The 19,781-nt window shown below is 43.2% G+C and overlaps 1 protein-coding gene across 6 annotated transcripts in view; it reads right to left on the bottom strand.

Moving 5' to 3' along the window:
- Positions 1-7,942: 7,942 nt before the first annotated feature.
- The window catches only part of TTC7A (tetratricopeptide repeat domain 7A), a 172,654-nt gene continuing 160,815 nt past the window's right edge, over positions 7,943-19,781 (bottom strand). For all 6 annotated transcript variants that reach the window (XM_032684594.1, XM_032684595.1, XM_032684599.1 and 3 more), the window contains one exon: positions 7,943-12,126. In XM_032684594.1, coding sequence (XP_032540485.1) covers positions 11,905-12,126 — 222 coding nt within the window. In that variant the 3' untranslated portion in view covers positions 7,943-11,904. The remainder of the gene's footprint in view (positions 12,127-19,781) is intronic.

Genomic DNA, 19,781 nt, shown 5'->3' with positions numbered 1-19,781 from the left:
AGGCTAAACTCCTTCAGAGGAGGAAAAGAAAAAGAATAAGACTAAAAGGTTGTGGTTTCCATGGGCAAATGTTAATTACAAGCGGAAGGCTTCACTGAATAGCCTTTATCACTGGGCTCAGTGGCTAACGTTCTGCTGTGGAAAATATTTCTCCAACAGCAAATGGAGATGAAGGATAATAGCAGACTAACTTTTTGGCAAAATGTCTACTTCAGTCAGAAAAACAATGCTCAACATGCACATGTTTCTGTCAGGAAGGCTGCTAGCAGGAATATGGCAACTCTAGTAATTTCACAAGTACTAAAAACAGGATGTATCAGGAATAGCACGCTGGGTACAGAATAACTCGCACCGAAATGCTCGGCTGCAGGAAGCTGTGTGTGCACGGAGACCTGCTCCAGTAGATATTTTCAGTGTCAAAGCATCACTGAAGTCTTATATAGTAACTTTGTGATAACAAAAGCTAGTGATTAGTCACCGAAAATTTCAAGTGGCCTTGGTAACCTGGTTGCCGACTCATCCTGTGGTCTGTCTTGTTTATTGGGAGTGCTGTGACCCAGGTAACTGAGGAGAAGCTGTTGCAAGTACCTATCAGGGGTCCTTACTTGCCGTCATGCTGCTGACTGCATGGATATATGGGACTATGAAAGGAAGGCAATGGAAAGATTTGGTTCAGTAGGCTTTAAGTCTGTAGCCTTATTTCAAGAACATACTATGGAACTGAAAGCAGGTAGTGACATTGAGGTTATTGGAGCAGACTGACGTTCCTTGAACCCGTTGTGTTTTTGGGGTTTGATGCTGCTTCTGTGGCACAGAGTTGCTTCTGCCTTTGCTGTGAGAATACCCATCATTGTATGCATGCTGCACTGTGCTTATATCTTATATAGCTACAATAATAACCCTGCAGACTGAGTCAGTAGAGAGCAAAGGTTATTGACTTCCAATGAGAGCTTCCAGATGATATTAATACAAATAGAAGAAAACTTTGGCCTTGAGGGGAAAGCTCCAGCAGAAAGCTACTTGGAATAATTAAACCTATCATACAGGTCATGTCTTCCTGAAATGAGTTGAAAAGCAATATTAACCTAATTGAAACTCCAGCCTCCTTAGAGGTCCGAAGCCCTGGAACTGATTGCAAAGGCATTGGGGTGGGCTGGAAGTTAGTCCTGAGGATGTGTATGCTCCAGCTGGCAGCACACCTGAGTCTTGCAATCACTTAACTGTGAAATAAGAATTAAAAAAATAAATTTTTTAAAAAAATTGCTGCTTCTGCACATTGGCATCTAGTGCTTTATCCTTTGCACATTGTGGATTCAGCATGGAATGGTTGCCAGCAGGGGAAGGAGTGTGGGTAGGGAGGGTGTTGCAGATACTGCCTGTAAAGTAAGTAGAAGAACTGGAAGGGGACAGGGGAGGAATCGGTGGGATGGAGAGAGGAAGATCTGAACTCCTGCAACCCTGGTGCTCTGGTGTTTCACTTCCATTTAGAAAAGGAAGCAGCTTGTGAGAGGCTGCTAATGCTGATAGGTTATGGATCAACAGACTTCAGTTTCCTATGAATTACATGAACAGTCTTATTTATTGCTGGAGGTTATACGAGGTTAACCCTGCGTATTGGGGCTGTAAGATTTCTCAAGAGCAATACAAACAAGGGCTGAACAACTGAAGTGTCGAGTCTGCAAAAGCTCCTGATCTAAACACAGTAATTTACAAAGACAAGTGAAGCAAGGTTACATATTTCTGGCGGAGACTTACAAGAAGAATATCCCTTGTAACTATTTAGATTTTTCTCCTATAAGAGCAAAGGGAGAAGAAGATGATGCTAAAGTCAGTTAGTGGTATGTTGTCCTCTTCTGTAAGAAAAGGCAATGAATTTTAGAGCTGTTCTTTCTAGCGATACCAAAACAGCTCTGATTTTGAAAGCACCTTCATTATCCTGGAGCTAGATTATAATGATTTGTAAGCTGAAACAAAAGCATAACTTTGTTTTAGTTATAAACTGACATAACTGATAATCTTATCAGCATTATCTGGTCACAAATGAGTCTTTTCTAACTATAAAAGTGAAATTCAACTCTGGAACAAAAATGCTTGCTGGATACTGAGTGTCTCTTTATATTTTAGGTTTTGCATAATGAAGTTATCCACTATATATGGATCAACATTTCTGTTTTCATAGTAGGTTGGTAACATGTTTCTGTCATGTGGGATGACTGGAAGCACAGCATTTTGGTTTTCCTGGTATAGTTATTAACATGAGTGAAAATGTGCATACCTGCATTTGAGAAAGTGGATAGGCTGTCAAATTCATTGGTCAAATGTTCAGAGAGATAAAAGCTGAAGATATTTTTCAATTCAGTAAGACAGACAGCTGTTCGCCTCTAATTCAGTAGTGAATGGTGAGTTGTATATGATAAATCCTCTAACTGCTCTATTGGAAATCATGCATGCTCATTGTTTTTACATAGGTTTCGAGGTTTTGGTTTTTTTTCTTAAAGCTCTTCAACATGCACACGTTCCCATCTTCCACCTCACTCTTCCAAATGCAATCATCTCTGTGCGTGATTGACCTAAGTGATCACCATGGTTTCCAATTCAATTCAGGTCCCCAAAGAGGTCTTTTAATTAAGAAGCTCTAATAGAATCTCAGAGAAAACTTCTAAGTCCCCAGTCTTCAGGCTGAGCTAGAGATCTCGGGGGTGTCTGTGTCCAACTAGTACGAGCCCCTGAACATGTCCTTTGTGGAAAGGTTATATCCTACGCAGAAATTTGTGTCAGTGGATCTTAGAGATGCAGACATCCCATGGAAAATTCCTAGGGATCACACAAAGCTGAGAAGTTCTGTAGTAGGCTGCTGTTGAGCAGTGGGTAGTGACCAAGAGACTGTTGAGATGGAAGCAGGCTCACACAGAAATGTCTGTGTATCAAACTCCAACTACAGTTTGTGTAAGGTACTCAGCCCAGCTCGCAGTCAGCTCAGTAATTGCAGATGTGTACATAGGTGGGATTTCCAAAACTGCTCGGGATTGGTCTCTGTTTATTTCAGTGGGGACAATCCCACCTTGTGCGTGTGCAGGTGTGCCGAGCAGCGTGTGCTGATGTTTACTCAGCAGTTGGTACTAATCTCCAGGAAACAACCTGTGCTTGCTGGACTGTGGTTGCGATGTTTGGTAATGTTGTGCAGAAGTACTTGAGAATGTTTTCACACCAGGAACTTCAGCATTAGCCATGTAGGGGAACAAAAAGTGGAACTGGAAAACACTTCTAGACTCTTAGAAGTATGGCATTTGCTGAAAAGTAAAGTTCCAGAAAACTGAAGCCACATATAAACTTCAGATAACTTTGATGAATAGTTCTTGGCTGGAAGACAGAAAGGAAAATTTAAATGGTTTGTGTTGACTGTTTCAGGATTAAATATCTTGAATTTTTGTTTCAAATGCTCTCCCTTCTGGCAATTCTCTCAAAAATTCTGGTCATATAAATTTGAGTTACTGAAGATACTACTTGAGGAGTCCTGTCAGAACAATATTTTGTTTAATTGGAGGGGTTTTTTTAAGCTCTTTATTTAGTTGAAAATCTCTGAAGTTTTTCTTTGGAATGTAGCTTGAAACAAATTTTTGTTTTCAACTTCTCTGTGAGCTGACTGAACAGAACATGATATTTGCAAATACCCAAGAGGGGACAGTGGGAGAACAGAAAAAAAAAAAGCTTGGTTGTGATAAGTCATCCTCTGGCACAGCAGAACTCCAAGACCAGACCTGGACCACTTGTATAGACGCACCTGTACATTTCTACACCTTGTACTTGCACCAACATGTGTCTAATATGGGCCACTCTGATGATTTATAGAAGTCATTTATACTGCATTTATATAACGAGTGGAAATTTCCATTAACTCCCCCTCCACAGAAGAGACCTGAAAGAAAAAAGGGTGTAAAGGAGGACCGTGCCATGCAGTGATGGGGACATGGTAGTCAGGGGTGGGAGGCAGACTGCAGAAAGGAACAGTACCCGAGACACAGTGAAGTGGCCCGTTCTGCACAGAAAAACACATCTCCCTTGGCTCCACTCCTGACTGAGTTGGTTTTTCATCTGGTGAAAAATGGGGATGAAATACCTCCCTTGCTATCCTTTGAAAAACACTTCAGTATCCTCAAAGGAGATATAAGAGCAGCATCATTATAAGTGGGAAATGAATTGCTCTCTTGCTGGATTTAGCAGCTTCCTGTTTTGGAAACCCAAGATACCATCTCAAATTTCTGTTTGTTGTCAGCCTAGAAGAAGAGACTCAGAGGCTGCAAAGCTTCTGGTGAGGCAGCGCTTCATTTGCTAATTGTCTCTGCCAGACAATGCCATTTACACTGAGCACAAAATCACCTCTAACCTCCACTGACCATAAAATCGTTGTATTCTTGAACTCCCATCCTTCTGAAAACAGTACTGGGCATTGCAAACTCAGGCTGTGTGTGTCAGCCCCTCTCATGGGGCAACAAAATACAGGGATACTTACTGCTGGTTCATTTACAAACATCCCCATTTCCAGGCCTAATTACAATATCATAAACATCTGCATTATAAAAAAGATGCTTTGACTTGCCATGCATAATGTAATGAAGCTTTTGCTTTGAGGACTGTTCTGTCCTTTGAGAGGCACAGGACTGGCATCTGCCCTAAGCATGCTGTGGAAGGATCCAGGTCCTGTGCTTCAGGCTGGACTCGAGTCTCTGGTGCAGGGTAGAGGTTCAGAGAGGCCTTTGGAGTCAGGAGACTGGGGAAGGGCTGCTTGACATTGGCTCCCTCACAGGCCGGTGTTTTTACATGTTTCTGTCAGAAAAGCTAGTGAAGCTGAGCTTTGCCTCTGTAAGAGCTTTGCAGTAAGGAAAATGTTTCCTGTTTTACAGTTTTCATTGCTCTTTTGCTGTTTTAGGCCATGTTACAATGACTGCCATTTTTGCTGTATAAAATTCAGATGTTCTGTCCGCCTGCTTCTCCTCCTTCATCAGCTGGATGATCACAGTGGCTACATCAGTTTTAGATGGGATCAGACCTGAAAGTGGCAGCTCTGATACTCAGGGCAATGACCTGCAAGGCTTTTCCCCTCATTATTAAACACTTACTGAAGTTGGAGCACTGAGAAAACCATTGAATCACGCTGTTCAGTTGGTGGATCTGCAGGGATGGTTTTGGCTGTAAGACATTGCTCTTTGTTTTGGAGACAACATAGCAGAGGAATCTGGCTTGACAGCCACAGCTCAGTTAAATGCTATGGTGACTGCTGAAGGCAACAGAATAAGTCAGTGTTACCCAGGTCTACTTCCTCTAACAGCAGTCTTTAAAGAGCAGGAGGTTATGTGTATAGTTTTCCTTTGTTCCAAGGACTGGTTCAGGCATGTCTGACTGGGATGTGACATCTCCTGAGGGATGTGGTTAAAGACAGACAAAGTAAACACTGCTGCTTTGGTGACTCCACAAAAATCTGATAGCCAGAGACTCACGGAAGTGAGCATCTGGGCAGCAGCGATGCTTCTCATCTCTTCCTTTAGGAAGTTTATGGGACTGCTAAATGTAAGGAACTGCTAAATATCTGGACCTCACATGAAGCAGGAATATATTGTATGTATCTGAGTTAGTTTTACCCATTATGCAGCAGAAAGAACTGGAGGTATGAATAAATTATTTTAAATTATATAAAATATAGAATAAATTATTAAAAATTATTAAATTATTCTTAATGACCTTTCAAGAGTTTTATGTCAAAATTACCACTTGGCTCTCGGCAAGGGAAGAAGTGATTCTGTATTAAAGGTGGAGCTCCTTCCAGCAAAAATAAGGGGTGAAAAGGCTTATTTAAACAGAAAGGGAATATTAAACACCTGTGTGATGCAGAGAGGATAACAGACAATGTGCCAGCATTAGAATGGAAGCAAAGATGAGTGGTGTCCCTCAGAGGGGACTGAACAATGAAATTCTCAAGCTTTTGCTGGAGTTCAGGTGCATGCCTCCAGTCGGGCTCCTGCTTGGAGGGGCCATGGCAGCCTTCTCCCTCCATCTCCCACACCAGCGTTTCACTTCCTTTCTGTGAAAAAGTTAGATAAAGGCGGGGGGAGAGTCAGAGCTAAGCATTTTGTTTGCTTGGATTTCCAGTTTTAAGACTGTACAAACAGCTGAAGGACTTAATTCTGTTACTGCTGCAGACGAACCTCGTTCTGCTTGAGTTATGCTGAATACACTCATAAACCAAAGCAGCCACAGTTATGAAGAAATGTTGTTCAAAAACCCCATCCTTAATCTCATTTAAGTATGAAACTAAGGGGCTGACTTTTTAAGAAGGCCCTCTTGAAACCTGCCTAAAAGATTAATGGGTAAATGCAAAGAATGCTCTGGAAGCTCTTGAATGGAGACATTTTATTTCCAAATAACCACAGGAGTAACTGTTTGTAGCAAAAAAATGATTAATGGCATTGCCACCAAAATAAGGTGAGTCCCTAAACTTGATGGCATAGTATTTGCATGTTACCTCAATGTTACAGTTTCTCACACTACCTTTGTTTATTTTTACTGGAAGAAGCACAAGAAAAGCATGATGCTTGCTTAAATCTCCATAAATCCAAACATCTGAAGCTACATTACTCCTTTTTCCTGGCTCTGTTCCTCTCTGAAAGCATGCTGCTTGCATGCTCACTCTCGTTTTTCCCATGAACTACAGGGTGTAGGCCAAAATACCCTTTGCAACTGGTAACTTGCTAGGCACACTAGGTTCCAGTTAATATAACAACTGAACGTTTCATAATACTTGAGGTATCCATGGCATGAATGTATTAAAAGTCCTGAAACTTGCAGGAAATATCCGCAGTGTTTTTTGTTTTCCACAGGGTCAATTTTATTCATCTGGTGAAAGCATCTTACAATGACAAGAAAAAGTTAAGTGACATGGAAAACTGACACTGACACCCACGTTAACAATATTAGAGTGGCGTGTAGGACATACTTTCTATGTGTAAAAGCTGAGCATGTCTCTGTGCACCAGCTCAGGGAGGTTCTTATTTGTATCATCATGAGCCACTATGCAATGGCACAGTGTTGCATCCCTAACAGTGGTTTTAGCTACTGACTGGCATGTATTTCTGTGGGAAAATCAGCTGGATCTTTTAGTACCCAGTCACTTGGGAACCTGCCGTGTTTGCTGGTGCTGAAGGCACAAGCAAGTTCATTAAAGGCAAAGTTGGAGGAACCATCTTGGCAGCTGCTGGGGCAGTGTTTACCTGCCCTCCTGCCAACGTCACCAACTGACGGATGACTTTGCTTCTCATTTCTAAGAAAATAACTTTCTATCTGACCACGCACTGACATCCTGCAGCACTGAACAACACCTCAGCAGCAGGGAGGCCATTGCCCAGAGCCAGGCTTAGGGAACAGTCTAAGCATCATTAAACCAGCGTGAGTGAAGGGGTGTTGGTGAACACGACTGTGAAGCTGGCACCAAGGCAGTGCTGAGAGGCACCCAGATGGGCACTGCAATTGTCCCTTTGGGCATAAAGCAGCTCCCCTTAGCCAAAAAAAGGAGGGAAAGATGTCTCAGCTACACATGCCCATTGCATAATTGTCAAATATGCCTGTAATACAATTCCTTCAGAGGCAATTACTGCTGCAGTGTGGTTGCTTTGGGAAGCCTTCCTCTGCAAGGCTGAACTGCAACTATCAAACCTCTGTTGGTTTGGCTGAAAAAGGATCATGGTAGTGATGTCTTTTTACTAAAAAGGATTATTTCCCACTCTGCTGTCATTAAAACGATATATAAACTAGCCAAACTCATTCTTCACCAAGACTCTCTGAAAATGAAACATTTTTTTGATAAAATAACTGTAATTCAAACTACAGCAGCCAGTGCTGTGCCTGCTTTGGTACCCAGCCAGTGAATTTTAAAGGAAACACCCTCCAGGACTGTTCTCCGTTTGGATTTATTAGTCATTACCAAGAAAAGATAATTAGCACTTCTGAAGCATTGTGATAATCAGTAGCATGAACTGTTACCAATAGAAACGGACTGGGGTACTTGTGCGGCGCAGGAGTTTGCAGCTCTGTTGTACTCCCTGTACGGAATGAATACATGGGTGGGCAGATCCTCAGCTGGAGGAAATGCTCCTAACTACCAACTGCTCCAATGGAGCTAATGACACTTTACACAGTGTAAAGCTCCACTTTACAGGGGAGCTGTTCCCTGTCCTGTTTGGCTTCTCCTTCTGTTATCCTGGAGGCAGAATAATTTTTTTTACAATATTCTTGTTGGCCAAAGGCAACAGCACATACTACTCCTTTACTGCACAACAGGAAAATAGAAGGTAATTATTTTTCTTTTTGTATGCACCCTGCCAACAAAAAGGAAAATAACTTTGTGGTGGAACAAGAGGAACCTGATCCTTTAGGCAGTGGTTTTTTTAATCTCCCTCTTTCAAAACTAATGAATGACAAAACTGTTGGATTCAAGTCTGTGCTAAAACTCAGAGAATTGGTTCCCCAAACTTATTGTTCCCCAAACTTCCATTACTTATGAACTGTAATAATCATGAGGGATGGCATGTAAATCTTGTGTTCTTAAATTTCAAACCCTGAGTATTAAACATGCCAGGTTTCCTGCCACACAAAGAAGTATTACTGAGCTCAGACAAGTAATTCTATCAGATTTATCAATGTTGCTATCTAAATAAATATCACAATACATAGGCTTGTCTGAAATAGTTGTCTTTGTTTTTCTGTATCTGGAAGTGTGAGCAAAATCCATGCTGAATAAGAGAGGTAGCATGTAAGCTTGGGAACAATTCTGTTTTGGTAAGCACGAGTAACAAAGATAGCTAGAGGATTTACCCCCAAAATACTTGTAAGTCTGCAACAACCTCTTTCTTTCCTGCACTGTACAGAGCATTTCAGGCCAATACAACACCCCTCCAGCCAACAGGCATTCTGTATCCCCTGGGAAGCACGCAGCAAATCTCGGGATTAAGGTCAGTATGCATGCAAAGCACTTTGTCTGCAGGTGCTGTGGTGTGGTGTGCTGGTAAAGGGTACCTTACCCATGGTGATTCCTGTTGATGCTGATGGCCTTTACTCATGTACATCTTCCTGGAGCAGAGGCTCTCAGGACTGCAATTCAAATGCCAGTAACACTCGTTAATGCACTTGAGAAAGATGGGACCACACTGGCAACATCTGAGTTGTTGACACACTCAAAGTATTCGTGAATGTTTGCCCCTCTCCTAGGAAGATGACTGTTGTGGCAAGTCTGATTATTGCCAGAATGAAGTTTGCCAGATAGCAACAAACATGATGGGCTGGTGGCTGTTTACAAGCTACACATACAGAAGTAAATGGGTCTATAAGTGTTTGCTTTTCAGCCGCTGCTGGGAAACAGGCACCCTCCTGCCAGGTCAGAGACCAGCTATGTTACAGACCTCTTAAAGCAGTTCCTTGGTCATGGATGCATAGCTTTTTGTACTCAAATAGCTGTCCAGTACACAGGAGTTGCTATGGCAGTGCTTTACAAATATACATTGCACAACGGATCGGTGATGTTGGACCACACTGACTCTTTTTTTCTGTCTTACACAAAAGGTTTGCTTCCACCCTGGAAACTGTGGAGCAGAACAAATACCAGAATATAACATGTATCTATATCTGTCTCTACTTAAGTGTATTGTCAGATTGCATCTGACTGTGGAAGTGGGTTTAAAACACCTGGGTAACAATTTGCATATTATGCCAACAGCAGCATCTCTACCCCTCCCCTTCCCTCTTTCCCACCTGCAGTGCAGAGCAAGACGACCTCATAGCATCCTTCACACCAAAATAAGTCTCGGCTGTGTCTTTTTGTCTTCATGAAAATCATTAAATTCTGGTACTTTAACACCTACTCTTTCCTCTGCTGCTGGTGCTATTGCAAACAAGAAATGTGTCCGGGTAACACTGTCTCCTTGGAAACCTGCCTCTGGCCCAAAAAAGTCAGTTTTGGTGCCTGTGTGGTACTGGAAAGCAAGAGAACTCATGGGCCAAGCACCTTTTCATGGCTGGGCTACTTTCACCTGGATTGAAACCAGCCTAGATCAGACCTGGAATCCCTCGATGAATAGATAAATAATCTGGGCTATTGCACCAGGATGATTTAATGGGAAAAACTAAAAATATTGGCCTGGCATTGCACCAGGCTGCTGAGAGAAACCTGAGAACAGTGTAATTCCCTTGGTGAGCGCATCTTGAGGGAAGGCTGGGGGCAGGAGCTCTGCCATGCTGTGGTCTGGGAGTACTGCAAGGGCCTAACTCTCCATTACCCCGCAGATTTCCAAATAATTGTAAACAACGCTGACTTCAAGTCTGCTGCCAGAGCCTCAGGCTCTTTAAGAAATAACCCTAATTCATTTATTGCCTAAGGATATTATTATTTCCAGAGTGAACTAGTTAAGGATCACAATACTGGGCGGAATTATAGTACAAGGTGTGTTTTAGTGCAAACTTACTTATGAAATAGTCACAAATCTTCTTTGGATGAAAATAGGCGCAAAGCCCCAACTTTTTTTTTTTTTTTTTTTTGGTAGAAAAGTGCCTGCAGCAAATTTCTGCATCATCTTTATCTTGGGACTGGTCTGGACAGGGCTGTCTCCCATGGGTCGTGTGACAGCACGGTACAGCTCCACCATGCTGCCAAGGCCCCAGGGAGGTCAAGCAGAGCTAAGGAGCAGCTTAGCAGGGGGTATTGCCAGCTGTGTCCCCTGCCCTGGCTGTGCCAGCCATGGGGAGGCTGTGCGGATTAGAAGCTCTTCACTCTTACATCTGATACGATACGCAAATTGATCCCGCTCCGCTGAAGGCTCAACTCCATACCTCTCATGTGAAATTTCTAAGGACAATCCAAAGATTTAGTTTCAAGAAAGAAGTAATTCATATATACACACACTGCCTTCAGCATACTTTCCCTTAAGAGACTGCTGGCATCTTTTGTATCATGAAAAGATGGATATGAAAATGTTTTGTGCCAGGAATGGTAATGCAGTAGAGTACAGAGTTCAGTCACTATATAATGGTAAACGCTATATTCCTCACTAAAAGTGATGCAAGAGGTGATTAATAAGAATGAAGTTTAGAGTTAGCTACTTCATGTAAAAGCCTTTCAATAAATATGTAAGTGGAGATACATATATGTTTTTAATACTAGTTCAAGTGTGAACTGATTTGGTCTTTGGTCTTTCTGCTTTTGTGAATTACACTGCAATATTAGCTTTTCTAAAAAATAAGTATTTTTAATTTAAATTGGTCTAGGCAAGTGCTACACTAAATACAGTGAGCATATGCAGCATATAAAAGCAAGGCAGGAAAAAGGATTATCAAAATAGCTGAAATAATTTTGTGAACAGCATATACTACATGTCTATTTGGTGCAATTGTCATTCTTGTCCTGTCAGATCTGTGGGGAAGCAGCCACATGTTTAAGCACAACATGGTCAAATTAGTTGGTGCATTTACTCCTGTTTAGAGCAGGTCTGGGCTTTAATTCAGGGCTTGGGGTTTTATCATCTTTAATGAACACTGAAGGTGCAAGTGCTTTGAACAGCTGTACCCTGGCATGATCTTTCTACAGTCACCTTAAACCAAAACTTTGAAATAAGCCTTGATACTAACTTTAACAGGAGGTTAGCCAGGCACCTGTGAAGAAAAAGGCATTCTCTATTTCTGCGTGTTGCAAATTCTTCTACAGTTCAGCTTGTCTCAGCTAAGCATGTAGACCTGAGCCCCATCCTGGAATTACTTGTCCCATTTCCAGGTTACAATGGCACTTTTCTGTTGGGCTTTTTCTTTGTTTATTTATTTGGTTTTGGTGTCTGTCCAGGGAACGAAGGTGCTTAGCTGCAGGGAAAAGCTTCAGAGCTCCCTGGGTATGACAGTGAATGGAATGACAGGACTGGTGGATTCAAGGTCCAGTGCAGTAAGGAAGCACTCGATGGCTGCTTCGTTTTTCCCCTGAGCTTGCAAGACCTCTCCAAGGCTGTTCCAGGCAATGTGGCTGGTGGTCTGGATATGGATGGCATCTCTGAGGACTTTCTGGGCCAGTTCCCTCCGCCCAAGTCTGCTCAGCACCAGGCCCTGTCAACAAAAAAGTGATGAACAGTTAACAACAGCACAAAACAGAGGAGGAAATGGAGCACCCCCAGCTCCCACAAAGCTGAGGTGCCGTATGAGTCCTATGAAGGGGTTATTTAAAATAATAATTGTGAAAGTAATTTTTTTTTTAAGCAGACACTGATTCAGCAAGTGCTCCTGCTGTGTGTTACTGGGAGAGCATATACTGGTGCTATACAGAAAAAAGGTTACAGGCCCTTTAAGTATCCCTCTCTCCTTGCCCAGAAAACAGAGGTTCAATTACACCCCATAACTTGCACATCTGGAACATCCAGCTGAGGTTGAGGTAAAGTCTCTCATCTCCTACATCTCAAGCATATAGAAAGATCTTTCTTCTTAACAAATAGGGGGCAGAGGGATGTGGTACCCTTCCAGTCTTCTATGGGCAGGCTGTATGTAACAGCATGGAACGTAAGCTCTGTCCTCCTGCACTCCAATGTAGATCCTAAAGCAGTGTGGGGGAGGAGAAGGATGCAGGAATCTTGTTTAAAAAGCTGTCCTTAGGGTAAGAAAAGACACAAGTGGGTGTAACCATCTGGAAGGAACAGGAGGGGGAGGATGAAAGAAGTGTTAGGAAGAACATGTTTTCCTATAGGGCTCTCATGGATGTGGATCTGAACCCACAAAGCACCTAATGAGCCAGACTCCATGTTAATTATACAGCAGTCAACCACACTGAGCCCCGACGGGTCATGAGGGCTTTGCAGGCCACAACACATTAGTGGCACTTCTCTGCTTCCTCCTGAAGGTGCACACAGCAGGATGAACCTCCCACCAGCTTCACCCAGGGGTGGCCTCTGAAAGAAGCAGCCAACACTGACTGCCATGTTGCCTGCCAAGCTCTGCATGGCCTCTGCCTGCACTCACCCATGGAAATGCTGGAAAGTGGGATGATTACCTCACTTCATGCTTTGCCTGGGAAAACATAGTTGGTGGATGCATATATTTATAAAGAAAATCATTAGCTTAATCTTTAATGTGCCTAATTGCCTTTAGTTCACATGAAAAGATGTAAGAAACCTGAAATCTCTTGCAACTAGAACCCAAGTAAATTTCTGATGAAAGAATGGTGACGCTTTTGGAAATAGTTAAGATTTTTCCTTTCCTGTTTTCTTTGATTTTCCAAAAGTACCATTAGACACAGTGTGCATCAGCATGACTAAGACCTTAAGGCCAGTGATAGTACACAGAAACACATTAATTTGCCTGAAACAAAAATTAAGAAACACCCATTTAATCAAGTACTGGTGGTGCTATGAAAAGTTTCAGTGCCTCCTTCTTGCCCATAACCTTGACCTGAATAATCAACTCAGAATCATATCTGATAATTTAGAGATGCAGTGGGGGTGTTTTTTCTTTAGGTTTCTCTCTGTGTAGGAAAACAACAAGGCAACGGGGTCTAATCTTACCACTGCCTTGGGAGCAGGCACACATGGCACAGAGGTACCCTGGTGGGAGAGGCTGGTTCCCCTGGAGGTAGCTGCCTGGAGATGACTGCAGGCACGTAATGACAGACTGGAAGGAATTTGTGCAATTATAATTTGAGTCACCCGCTTGACAGGGATAATGAGGCATAGAAAGGGCAAGTAGTGTGGCCATAGCAAATCTGCTGCTGAGCCAAGAATAGACAGGAGTTATCTCAGCTCAAGTTTGTCCTCAACCACAAACTCACTCTTTCTAAAAACTCTTCTTGTTGCACTGAGCGAGCAGAGCCGATTGTGCTCTCTGGTGGCCGGGGACCCATCGCTGTCCTCGCCCTGACACTAAGCAGCATCCAGCTTCTCAGTGCTCTCAGAGGCTGCTGGCCCTGGAGGCACAGAGGCCAGCGAGCCTGTGCAGCTGCTGCCTGTCAACCCTCTCCAACGAGGAGGAGAATTCCCTCCCTGGTTGAATTCCCTCCCTGGTTGACATCTCGCGCCTCTCAACAATGCTGCAGTGAAATCCACCTCATCATAAACTGCTCGTGCAGCACAGCTCCCTTGTGCTCCCCAGCACCCTTGCTGGTCAAGAACCAAAGACTGGCCTGGCTTCCTGGTGTTTACTCTGCCTATGCTTGAAGTCCCTGCAGCTGTTCTGCAGCACTGGAGGAGGCTGTATGCAAACCCAGGTACTGTATTCACCTGGGGGAGATGCTGAAGCTGACACCCACCAGTAAGTGCAGCACATGTGAACATTTGCTCATAGCTATTCAGTGCTTTCAAGTTTGCCAGTTTAGCTGAAAAAAGATCTGTGAACTCTCAAAAAGGGCAATTCCAGGCTCTTCAAAGCCAGGGGAGGCCTCCTGTTGACGCTGCAGTATACTGCATGAGCAAAAAACTGCTGTACGGTTCTAGAGAACCATATTTGTTATGGAAATATTTGTTAAACAAGTTTAAGATTTCCTGCCTCCTCTTTTCTTACATGCATGGCTGTTGGTACCAAAGGCTGCCCAGGTCTGTGGCCCTTCCACGGCATGCCCACCATCCTGCTTCCCTCTTCTGATCAGGAACAGCCCCTATGCCCTCTTCTTGCACACTTGCCTGGATTTCCATGTAGTGTGGGCACATGATGCTGTGCTTCAGGCCTCAGCCCAGGTGGAGGTCAGGGTTTGGCCAACCCGCTCTGCAATCCCCATCCTTGCCAATATTCCCAAGTCCCAGCACACAGACCTATTTTTTTGCCCCAGAGTGAGCTGTGACAGATGGTGTCAGCCTTTTCAGTGAGGCTTAACTGAAGCGACAGAAATATGCTGCTGGATGTTTAAAGGACAGGTTGAACATCATTAATTCTGTGTGCAGGAGAGTTTCTTGCTTTGGGTTTCCTCTCTCTCCTCTTCCCCTTGCAAACCACAAGCATTTTCTGAGAGCTGGAGGCTGCACAAACCCCAAGCCTTAGGAAGAAGCAGCACCGAGCACTTGAGTTTCTGTTTCCCTGAGGTATTTGCACTTGAGAGCTTCTCCTTGCTACTGAATTTCTTATTTCCCCATGGAGTCTGTCTTGCTCTAAACAATGCCTGCATGTTGTTGCTATGTAGGTCCAGTTGGAATCTGCCTACAGTGCAACAGAAAAAAAAATTATGTATAAATTCAGAAAGCCACCCACTGACAGGCAATTTGCATTTTTATCTGGAAGATTTTTTTTTAAAAAGAGATTTTTCTAATGAAAGTTCATCTCATGAGTTTCTATGGAAACTCATCTGCTTGGTGTGCATGCATAATTTCATAAAGTCAGATCTCAGGAAGATGAGCAATTAGTATAAATACAAGCAGCAATGTGATTAAGGGTTTCATCCTCTTATTCCTGAAAATGGAGGGTGGGGGTTGGGTTTTGTTGTCTTTCCTCGGTTTCTATTTGTGTTTTTGCCAAACTAACTGCAGAAACTGGTGCAAAAGGTAGCCTGGCTTCTCTGCCACCTCCTGGCTAGCACTGGCACTTCTGGTTTTGCCCGATGATTTTCCTCCCCAAGATGACAAGTACCTCTAAGTATGGCCTTCTCTGTCAGTGATGTTGGTACTGAGTCAGGCCCTAAGGAGCAATGAGGACAGGCTTATTTTTAAACTCTAGCAAATTATAAATAGTAAAAAATCCCAAACCAACTCAAAAGGAGAGTGGGAATAATTTTTCTTTCAAACTCCTGTGGGCAGCACATCCCCAGGGCTCACGCCCCAGGCCTGTGCTAGCCACGCACACAGGCATTTCATGTCCCGTTTGTGCTAATACAGCTGCACAGTGCTCGGATGCTCGCTCACTCACTTGAGAAGGTCTGAGGGTAACTTGCACAGATTAATTTAGTTTCTTCTTTAGGTCTGAAGATGTTCTTTAGATCTTGTAAAAAGAGGCAGACTGGTGAGGCCAGAGCACTGGAAGAAATTAATTTGAGGTGAAGGGCTGCGGCACAGCAAGGCCGGTACAGTCTAGCGGTGTACGAAGGCTGAGGGGGGATAATGAATTTGGTCTGCTGATTTAGGGTGCCTTTTGCTGACAGTTGGACTCCTGAATTGATGGTTTTTAAGTTCAGGGAACAGAGGGTGCCTATGGGAAAGTATTTTTGACCTCATCTGCATGCAAAACAAACAAAACCTAAACCACTTCTATGGTGACACTGGGCTGGACTCCCTTGCCTTCAGTGATGTGATACTTAGTAACTGATACTTGTGTGAGGCTATTTTTGTTTTAAATAGGAGAGCCATATTTCAATTTAAGTTAGATGAGAAAAAAAGTGACTTATTTTCAATTTCCACTAATAAAAAAGTGAGCATAAACCACACTTGAAGTCCCACTTTCAGAAGGTTGTGAAATTTCTGATCTGTGCCTTTATTTCCTGAGAGTTTAACAAAACTTCCTTAAAGGTTGTTAGCTCATAAAATTCCCAGAAAATGGTGCAGAAAAGACATTACGGAAGACTAGAAAATAAGCCTCACATAGAGGCTGGAGTTTATTTTTAGTAATGAAAATCAAAACTTCCTTTGCAAATGTTTAGTTCAAACACCTGATGAGCTGCAGGGAGTTATCCTGAATCGGCATTCTTGTCTCCTTGCACTAAGGTGGCACAGATTTGCTTGTTCTTTCCTTTGGGGCTTGCATTGGTAAAGAGATGTCCAGACAAACATTTTATTCCATTCCTGGATGGCTGCTTTTTGTTGTATTTGCATGGTCATCTCATTCTTGGAGATCTGTATAGGTGGACTAGACTCTATCCTTTACAAATGGATTTTAATAATTACATAAAATGTAAGCTCTCTCTGTCTTTTCATGAGAGACTAATTCGAAAGTGACGTTGTCTCTGATGCTTGTCTCAACTGAGCAGAGAATTTTCACCTACTATTGTCTAAATACCCTAGGATGTTTCCAGAATAAATCAGACTTTGCTGCTGGGCTTCCTTTAGTGCATTATTTAATTAATTTCAAGGTAGATGCAGTATCCTTACTATCTTCTCCAATCTGTAATACGGACATGTCACTGGTGGTTAGTAGGAGGGTAATCAGCAGCTGGCAAGAGCAGGGCATGCTGCAGAAAAGTGCTCGTTCAAAAGTGTGCTTATTCAGCAGAACCCTACAAAAAGCCTTTCAAGATGCATTTGGCACTTGGTGATAACAGTCTCATGTAACAGAAAAATCCGCACTGCTACAGGGCAACATACACTTCTGTAATTATTTAGCAATCAGAATAAGTTGTAAGCAAAATCTGTTGCATAAACCATGAAATATCAGAGTGTCCTTTTGGAAAATGGCAAATATTAACCCTGGAAATTCTAGGTCTCCTAGAATAAAGACAGACATGCAAGTAGTCAATTGCTCTGTGATTCTTTCCCCCTACATTCATCACCTTTGCATTTCTGAAGAGCCAGGATTTTTTTAGCTGTGAGCAGTGAAGTGAGTTTTTGTTGTGCTGTCACTTAGCCACGCAGCGGCTGGCAGTGTGGGGGTAGCTAATCATCCATTTTGCTGATTCAGTCCAGGTTGTGGCGAATCTGAGCCACACATCTGAGCTTTGTTCCCTGAAAATACACTGTAGGTGTACATGGAGCAGTCAGGCTCCTCTCACCAAACTGAATTAGAGACCATATCTTAATTTGCTGCCCTAACAAAGGGTGACTGGCATACAATTCTGGGAGAAAGCTCATCTTTCAGTTTTTTCTGCTGCCTCCTTTGTTGAGAGCAGCTTTTCCTTCTCTTCCTTCCCCCTTTCCATCTCCTCTGCCAAAGCTGCTGCATCCCCTGTCAGTCAGTGACGCTGAAGTGCTACATTTGATAAAGCAGAGGAGGGGAAGGAAAGGGGAGGAGAGGGAAGGCAAGCAGGGCCACTGCAGAATGCAGCATGTGGAAAGGAGAAATGAAAGAATGGCACCAGAGGGGGGACACTGGCAAGTGCTGGGAAAAGCAAAAAGCCGAGTTTGCATCACAATTTGTAGCACTCGTGTACCCCAATGCCTGTGGGTTTCAATTCAGTAGGTTCAGCCTCGAGACTTCAGCTCCAGTACTGCAGGCACCAAAGGCAGCCTCGCCTTTGCTGTTTAAACTTCATTGCAGCAACTTCGTGTGCTACCGAGGAGTGTGAGGGAAGAGAAGAAACGAGACTGCAAGGAAGTATCAGAAGAGACAGACTAGTTGAGTGTGAAGATAGAGACATCTGAAGCCCACCAGAGACTTGGGCACACGGATATGCTTTATAAACCACCTAAGGCAGCGCTGGCAGGGAGAGAATAAAAAGCAGAAGAAAGAAAGATCAAAAGTGGTGAAGACTTGAAGAGAGGGCCATCCCTTTCATAAGCTTGTCAATATGTTTTTCAAGGCAGGGAATAATTGCAAAGCAGCATCTTGCCCAGGCCCCTCTGAGTCCAAGGCAAGCCCCCCCCCCTAGAAGGGAAGCATTGTGTCATGCTGCACACTGCCCTCTGCCCAGGCTTGCTGTCTCTATTTGAGTTCATCAAATGTTAGCAGGGATGTTTCTACCGTGTTTGAAGCTTAAATGTGATAAAACATTTATTGACATAAAAAGCAAACCCTAAGGCAGCATTTCAAACCAGGAGGCTCTGATCTCTTCACAGGGAGGCTCATACAAGCCTAGGGAGAATGAAGAGTTTTTCTGCCTTGTTGGACTGTCGTCACTTAAGCTTTGTGCAAAGCAGAATCATTTGCTGCATGCTGAATATTCTCTAGACAGTTATTCCTTTGCTGAGACCTACATGGAGATGAAGCAGGAAGCAAGGAAGCCTACCAGGACGCCTCAACCACACGTTTGAGAGTAACTAAATCCAGTATTTGTTTCACACTCTCTTTTCCTATGGAAGGCAAAATGTCTCCCAGTCCTGATCTTAGCAGTTGTCATAGTAATGTTGCAATAGAGGACACAGTTGCTTCAACTAGGATTCAAGCACATGGTGTTGTCTGCATATGCACCAAAAGAAGGTCCCAAACTAATAATAAATAATAATTTAGAACACATAATTTATAATTTAAGGTCCCAGTTCTGTTATGCATTGTACTGGCTTCCCTGGCAGAAAGCCTTGTTGAAACTAGTGAGATTCAGCCTAGGTATTTTCAAGTATTCCAAAATCCAAGCAGAATTGAGACTGATAAGCATCAGCAAAGAGAGAAAAGGCATGCAACATACATGTGGGATGCTGAAGAGTGGCAGGTAACCTCCTGGCTAAAGCACCTGATTATAAAGCAGTTGCTCGGCTTCATTGGCTGCTAATGCATTTCACATTGAATAATCTGTCATTACTCAGGAACAATTCAAAGAGCTGGGACAGGGGTCAAGGGCCTCAGACAAGAAGAGTTGAGAACTTGCCTCTCTTGTGCCCAGGGGGTACATGCTAACTGCTAGCAAATGTTTTTAAGAAGGTAGGACAGCTGTTAAGCACTCCCATTGCCTCCAGGGGCGGAAAAACCTCTGTCTATATTTTGATAGTAAGCAGGTGCCTATGTTCTGTTGCACATAACAAGTTGTTGCTGCATATAGCTGGGGAATGTCTAGGCTTAAGTCTTGGGCACCCAATTAATTCAAGTGCCCACAGTATGCAGTGGCTGATGAACAGGGAATTTCTGTCTGCTTAAATATCCTTCAATGCCAGAGCTGGATCTTTCCCCAATTTTTAACGCATCGCTTTGCAACAAAGGAGGGGTTGATATGCACA

The sequence above is a fragment of the Chiroxiphia lanceolata genome, chromosome 3 (assembly GCF_009829145.1).
Source record: "Chiroxiphia lanceolata isolate bChiLan1 chromosome 3, bChiLan1.pri, whole genome shotgun sequence".
In the NCBI taxonomy this organism is placed as follows: Eukaryota; Metazoa; Chordata; class Aves; order Passeriformes; family Pipridae; genus Chiroxiphia; species Chiroxiphia lanceolata.
Note: the sequence above shows the minus strand (reverse complement) of the source record. Positions and strands in the feature narration are given on the sequence as shown.